We start from the raw sequence: 7,627 nt of genomic DNA on the forward strand, positions 1-7,627 counted from the left end.
TATTACATATTGTGACATAATATGCTATATTTTATTAAATATTAAAACATATGTGTCATATATATAGCATAATGTTATTCATTATAATACAATATGTTGTATTATGTTAGTTATATGTTATTTCCTATTATTTCTCCAGTTTGTCAAGACCTCGTGCCATAAATAGTCTAAATTCATGATTCAAAAAAACCTATGAAATGTAGCTCCATGTTTTACCTGAAAAACATTTCCTTATTTATTAAACACACTACAAAATTGCCCAAAACAGAAGGCTCAGGGAAAATAAGGATAGTAACATTAGTTAAACACATTGCATCACTACCTGATGATGAAACTGTTAATCATAATTTTTACTAATCAGAGGATATTATACAGCATGAGTCAGACTGTCACTGATTTACAAATTAGCTATATAAACAGAGCTGGGAAGCATGTTCAATACCTCAGGAGTGAAACTGAGGCAGACAACCTTAGACGAGGATGAAGACCCTTTCACTTCTCCTGTTGCTATATGTGGCCATCTCCTCTGCTGTCCCTGTGGCTCCAGAAGTAGAAGATGAAGGAAAAACCCTACAGCTTGTAGAGGTAAATATTTTTCAGTGCATTTCTAAGTGAAACATAAGGTAGTCTAAGAGATAACTATAATTGCAATTCTTTTCACAGAATATGGCTTGAAATTAAAGATGTACCATTTTGCAGAGGTTTCAAGAGAAAGCTTTTCCTATAAATCTAGAAAACATGTGAAAATTATGTGGAACTTACTTATTTACCCAAAAGTAATCTGAATATTGCATAACTTCACGTTTGATGTGGTCAGTAAAGTAATAAAAAAACTACTGAAGCTTGAGTTCTAGCAGCAAGGCTCTGTGGCTGTTCAGAAATAGTCAAACTCATCAAGTGAATGAGAATTTCAGAATGTGCTTTGAAACTTGTGATATGACTGGTCTCAGTAACATAAGTGAGGAAACTTGCTTGAAGCAGGCATGTGTTTCAATGTTTTGCTGAATGGATCTTTTATGGAATACTTTGAAAAAAAAGGGACATCTATGAGAAACACAACACTTATGTAGACACAACACTATTTATTGGAGACAACATTGTTGAAATTTAGTAGGAAGACCTGAGTTCCTAATATCATATTTTGTAGCTAAAAATAAATGGCATGATTTGCCAAGTGCTGACTCTCTAGTAGTAGTCACCTACTTTGTTGGGAGTTCTCGCTGTGTGGAGTCTCACTGCCAATCTCTATTTCCTTGAATAAGACCAGTTATAAGCTTCGTCATAAGTTTTGCCGTTAGAGTAATCAGGCACCATAAATAATGTGGTATTAATTATTATTAGCAAATATTAGATTTTAAAGACATTTCTTCATATATTCCATCAGTGAAACAAGAAATTCAGAAAACTATATGAAAACTGTAAGTTATATCTGACTCTTCACACCAATTCCTGGAGGAAATATGCTGTTCTTGCTCCTGGAAAACACAGGGCATGTCAATATGGGAATAGTTGACGATTACTTAGAAAATTTAAGTGTGTCTGAAGACAGTACTGATATGCCACAATGCTCTTCTTTTTTTAAACTCTGGTTCAGAGTTATCTACAGAATTTCTATGATCTTCAAAGGGATCACCAGCCTCATTTAAGAAACAAGCATGAAAATCCCCTTGCTGCAAAGCTCAAGGAAATGCAGGAATTCTTTGGACTACAGGTGACCGGGAAACCTGATCTTGACACTTTGGAGATTATGAAAAAACCCAGATGTGGTACACCTGATATAGAGCGATACATGGTCACAGCAGGAAATCCCAAATGGAAAAGAAATAACCTGACATACAGGTAATCTTTCCTAATCTGGTTCAAAAAGACATAAATCTAGTATCTCAACTTTGGGGGGTCTGAAGTAAGTACATTATGCCATATACAGACATGCAGAGTGATTAACTGATTTCTGGAAGAAGACAGGCACTCTAGAAGGTGGTATCTAAAATGAAGCCATTATCAATTTTCATTCATGAAAGATATGTCTAAGATTTCTGACTTCTGCACAAGTTATTATTTTTCAGCTAAAATGCTGTATTCTTAACAACATATAATATATTGGGTTTGCTTTGAAGGATTTTGAATTACACCCCAAAGATGAGACAAGCTGATGTAGATGAAGCAATCCGAAAAGCTCTCAGTGTCTGGAGCAATGTGACACCATTGACATTCCAAAAGGTTGAGGACAAAGAAGCAGATATAATGATCTCTTTTGCTTATAGAGGTAACATTGATATCTTTACATATTAAATAGCCATCTGCAATCATAGAAATAATTTAGGATTCTAACCGATTTTTTCCCTCTTCATTTTAGACCACCAAGACAACTCTCCTTTTGATGGCCCCAATGGGCAGCTGGCTCATGCTTTCCAGCCTGGTGAAGGTATTGGTGGAGATGTGCATCTTGATGAGGAGGAAGCCTGGACAAAAGATGGAAGAGGTAAGGACTTTGTCACCTGACCCATTTATATAGTTTTACCTCGTACAATCTTAGCGCATGTGATGCTTAGTTCATGAGCCTGATTACCAGCAAAAAGTGAGAAAAAGTGGCAGAACTACTCCTTTTAAATTGCTTTGCTCTTTTTTTTTTTTTTTTTTCCCCATTTGTAGGAATCAATTCACAGAAAAGAGATTTTTAGGTCATAGTGGTTTACAATGGCAACTAAGTCAGCACTAAAAAATACTTTTTTTTGTTCATATGAAACCTAAAATTTGGATACAGGAAGATCTGGTGGTAAACTTCTCAAGTCAAATCCTTTATCTTTCTTAACCTAGCACTTTAAAGTTTGGTGCTAACTAGGGTATTCAAGTATCACCAAAACTGTCATCTCAGTGTTTGTTTTGAAAGTTTTTTTCTGTTGGATCACTGAACCTCCACTCCTCATTGGCATGATCCTTGATCTGAGCAGTTCATGTGATAGCAGAAGAAACAGGGTTTGTGTTTAAGATACAAGGACACTAGAGAAAGGACAATGAGACCACAATTAAGGCCGGACATTCCTTAAGTACTCATATAGCTCTACTGTTACAATATTTTTGAGTTGTGATGTTGACAGCATTACTTACAGCCTCTCTTGTACCTGCAGTGTATTTTGGGAGGACGCATAAGTGTTTCCCATTTAGTCAACTGTGCTCAATAATGAAACAGATTTTACCTTGTTTCGTATGATTTTTATCCTACAGGTTACAATTTGTTCATTGTTATTGCCCATGAGCTTGGCCATTCGCTGGGTCTGTCTCATTCAAATGATCCTGGAGCACTGATGTATCCAGCTTACTCCTACACGGACCCCAATGAATTCCTTCTTCCTCAGGATGACATTGATGGCATTCAAGCCATCTATGGTATGAAAAAATATTTTTATTTAATATTTCTACTTGGGAGTCTGGTAAAAAGTAACAAGAATATATTTAAAATATGCTTATTCCACCAAAACAAGAAGTTTAACTATTGCTGAACAATGGATAACAAAAGAGAGAAAATTCCTGGAAGCTAACTTCAGCTGAAGTCCAGTTCTGTAAAAAACTCATTTTGGAAAAGATGAACCCAACCAGTTTTATCAACATTAAAAGCCTGCTTTTAGTGACAGACCCTTAGTTTAAAACCATATGCCTTCTTATTCTCTGTAAAGAGGGTTCTTGGTGTCCTCAGAGACCTTTTGAACACTGTCTTTATATTTCTCCATACTAAAAGATAAAATATTCTTCCTATAGGACAATCTAATGCTGCTGTGCAGCCAACAGGACCCATAACTCCGCAAGCTTGTGACCCAAATTTGACATTTGATGCTATTACTACCCTACGTGGAGAAATAATGTTCTTCAAGGGCAGGTAACAACAGTAAGCATATACATATCTCTTTAAAGTATTCAGTAGTTTAAAAAAAATCTGTAATCCATGAGGGAAAACTGTCCTTTTGGAATGTAGTACAAAGAGAAGCACTAGAAAAACACCATGTATTTACACAAGTGAGAGTTCTCAAATCATTAATCACAAGAGCCCTAGTTGACAAAAGCAGTGAAGGAGATGAGGGCTTGTATGTTGTTTTCTAATTATTCTGCTGCTGTGGCCACTGCTGCAACAGACTTGTCTCTGAACTCGATTCAACTAATAGCAAAGCAAGAGCATTCATATGTCCCTTAGCAATGTGTCTATGGGTCCACACCTTTCTGGTACTCCTCAGTACAAGAGCGGGGCAGAACTGAAAGCACTGTTATGTAGAAAGATGTCTGTTAGGTAGTTACTGAAGCCAACACTTAGCCTGCTTGTCCTACAGAGAAATAGAAGGGCTTATATTCATCTTGCCTGATTTTTATCACGTAACTTGAGGTGATAAAGTTAAGACTGCATTTGCTGTAGATTTCCTTTACATTCAGTGGAGGGGGATATTCACACCCAGGTACCCATCTCCCTCCGTTATACTCCAGGAGCTATAATAGTTATTTTGCATTCGTGATAGGAGTGGAACTATTTTATTACATAAATTTTGTTTAAACCAGATACATGCTGCGCAAACATCCTGCGAGGGCGGAGACAGAGCTCAATTTTATCTCACTGTTCTGGCCAAAGTTACCATCAGGAATTCAAGCTGCTTATGAAAATGTTGAGAGGGATGAAGTTTTACTTTTTAAAGGTAATGGAATCTGAAATTCTCTACTTTTTCTGACCAGTTACTCCCTGCTTCTTTGCAAACTATGCAATTACAGAAGTCAAAGTGTTTTTAGGGAAGATCAGTAAAACAGATAATCTTACAAATCTGCAAATAATTAAACCAGAGGATCATAGAGTTATACTGTTGTAAGGGATCTCCAGAGGTCATAATCCTGAAAACTTGCCCCTCTGTTATAGTTAATGCTCTGAAAAACAAGACACGAAAAGAGCTTCCCTTCTTCAGGTCTAGTTCTCTTCAGGTAACAGCATTTCGCTTTATGCAGAAGGATTTTTGCTGAACTCAATTGGCAAATACATACATTTGTACACTACTGTTACTGATATGCTTATTAGTATTTTGTGGTATTTTGAAAAAAAAACAACAAAAAAAATAGTGGTGGAAAAGCATACTGTGAGAGGAAAATTGTTCACTGAAAAAACAATCAGTCCTTTTCTTTAAACGTCTCAAATATGCTTTAAATGTCTCAACTTCACTATGCACATATTACAGTACATGATATATTACTATATATGAATATGTTCTTTGCATCTAAAATTACCAAAGCACTTTGATTAGACATATGCCCTTCTTAATAGTTTAATTTAATGCACATTATCTAGTTTTCAAAATATTATATGGTTCTATAATCAAATAGCATATTTCAGGAATTTAATAAACTCAGTATCCCAATCCAATGTCAGTGGATTAATTCATCAACCTCCAGCCCTCCCCAAATTGTTACCCAGACAAATACTTTATATTCATTTGAAAAAAATCTGGGAAAAGTACTATCCATACACCTTACAATTCTAGTGTTTTACTCATAAAAACAAAAGACATTTCCACTGTCTTAATGATGTAGTCCCAGTGTAAGAATTAGAAACATTTTCTAAAGTAATAAACTGAAAGGAATAATACTGATATCTAAGACACTATTTGCTACCCATCTAAAACACAATTAAATGCTGTTTATAAATAGCAAAAACAAATGAAATGTGATTATATTTTTCAGAGGATAAATATTGGGTTCTCAGGGGATATGACATTGCACCTGGCTATCCTAAACCAATCTATCGTTTGGGGTTCCCGAAGACTGTTAAAAGAGTTAATGCAGCTTACAGCGATGAAACCACAGGAAAAACATACTTCTTTGTAGCTGACAGATACTGGAGGTAAGGTTTAATGTTCATTTACTAGAAGGCATATTTTCACTTGTCCCTGAGGACTGATGTATTACTATGAAATTGAAGTACAATGATATTTAAACCAGGTATATTCCAGCAATTTAAACAGGATTCTCTGGAACTTTAAAAAATTTAAGCATTTTCTAGGAAATGTCAACTTTTCTATAGGATTTTTTTGCCATTCATTAGATTCCTGTGGCAGGAATGTAATTACTTGCAACTTAATGAAACATCTGCCCAATAAAAGAGTGATTTTCTGGTAAATTTTTCACTTTTTCTCCACAACAGTGCTGCTTTTCTGTGCAATGTTGTGATGGTGTCCACTTTTCATTCACATTTCAAACAAAATGAACTGCTAATAAAAAGTGTTGTAATTGAATTTCTCTATGAACAAACTATAAATATTCTCCAATTGTACAGTTGGTAGTATTTATAATTCAAACGTAGACCATGACGAATTTCAGAGAGTAATTTTGTTTAAGTACGTGGTTGACATTAACACAAGTATGTTTCGGGACTGTGCTACAGTTTTCTCCCAAGTTTTATGTTTTGCTTTTATACTGACCTGGATATCCAGTGCCTCAAAATAGAAACTCATTTTATGTGCAAGTGATGGCCAAGGCTCTGGACAGTCCAAAAATGCATTAATAAGGCTGCATTGGCTGCATTCCGAAGGTCCTTGAGAGCCTTGTTACAAACTTTACCAAAGGTAGGATTTTCCAATCTCAAGACACTCATAATGTGAGAAGCTTAATACATGACAGGAAGAATCAAAATCTACTTTATCTAATCTTTATAAGACTTCTTAGTAACAGTAGAGTTGCTTACGTGTATGAATTTGCTTTAGACGTTCAAAATATTGTCTGCTTTCTCACAAATTGTAATGACGTTTCTTCTGTTAAGATATGATGAAAACAAAAAATCCATGGATCATGGTTATCCCAGGAAAATATTCTCCGACTTTGGAAAAATTGGCAGAGTTGATGCTGCTTTCCAGAAAGATGGTAAGTAAAACATAACTTTAATCTGGGGTTACTTGACTATTTGGGCTTCTGTAGATAGAATCATTTGTTTTCAAAAACCTGTTATTAGCCTTAATGAGATGGAAATGAAAAATAGCAAGTATACATGGACTGTTTATGTTGGGTATTTTTCAAAAATACTGAAAAGTCACCTATGAAGTATAATTGGATTAAATTTTATTTCTAGGCTATGTCTACTTCTTCCATGGAACAACTCAGTTCCAGTTTGATCCTCGTGCCAAACGGATTGTAGGCCAAATGAAGAGCATCAGCTGGTTTAATTGTTAATTGCAATGTTTTTCCATATGCGCACTGTATGTTTTTATGTGCTGAATTTTTCATCATTTTATGACTATCAGGTCAGAATGGATTTCTGCCCAAATTCTGTGGGAGTATAGTCTTAATAATTCTTTATTGTAAAACAAATACATTTATATAATTTATCACATTTCACCTGCTACATTAAAGTTTCCTAATAAATTATGTTTTTCATATCATTGTGTCCTTGATGTCTTCTTTGTAATAATACTCAAGAGCCAAGTCTATCTTCCAAACACTAAAAAAAGTATTCTGGCATGAAATATCAGATCTTTTTCCCAAAGCCAGAGAAAGGAGCAGGCAGCTGGCTCTGAACTCCATCACCCCACACAAGCCCTGGTGAAAATCTTATGGATAATTATGCCGGTTGGGGCTCATTAGCACCAGTCTACAAATCACACTTTCACTT

The 7,627-nt window shown here is 35.3% G+C and overlaps 1 protein-coding gene across 1 annotated transcript; it reads left to right on the top strand.

The window, feature by feature from the left end:
* Positions 1–449: 449 nt before the first annotated feature.
* LOC140646544 (interstitial collagenase-like) lies at positions 450–7,367 on the top strand. Its single transcript, XM_072850644.1, has 10 exons — positions 450–585; positions 1,595–1,839; positions 2,118–2,266; positions 2,357–2,482; positions 3,226–3,387; positions 3,757–3,874; positions 4,543–4,676; positions 5,707–5,866; positions 6,782–6,882; positions 7,088–7,367. Exons 1-10 carry the CDS (start codon positions 481–483, stop codon positions 7,186–7,188), a joined length of 1,401 nt encoding a protein of 466 aa, XP_072706745.1. The 5' UTR covers positions 450–480; the 3' UTR covers positions 7,189–7,367.
* The last annotated feature ends 260 nt before the right edge of the window (positions 7,368–7,627 follow it).

This window comes from Ciconia boyciana, chromosome 1 (genome assembly GCF_034638445.1).
Source record: "Ciconia boyciana chromosome 1, ASM3463844v1, whole genome shotgun sequence".
Lineage (NCBI taxonomy): Eukaryota > Metazoa > Chordata > Aves > Ciconiiformes > Ciconiidae > Ciconia > Ciconia boyciana.

What these genes read in the sequence shown, in the direction of transcription:
- LOC140646544 (XM_072850644.1), top strand. Translation starts at nt 481, where the DNA reads ATGAAGACCCTTTCACTTCTCCTGTTGCTATATGTGGCCATCTCCTCT. An exon ending in AGAAATAACCTGACATACAG is followed by an intron (nt 1,840 to 2,117) that starts GTAATCTTTCCT and finishes TTTGCTTTGAAG; the next exon opens with GATTTTGAATTACACCCCAA. An exon ending in TGGCATTCAAGCCATCTATG is followed by an intron (nt 3,388 to 3,756) that starts GTATGAAAAAAT and finishes TTCTTCCTATAG; the next exon opens with GACAATCTAATGCTGCTGTG.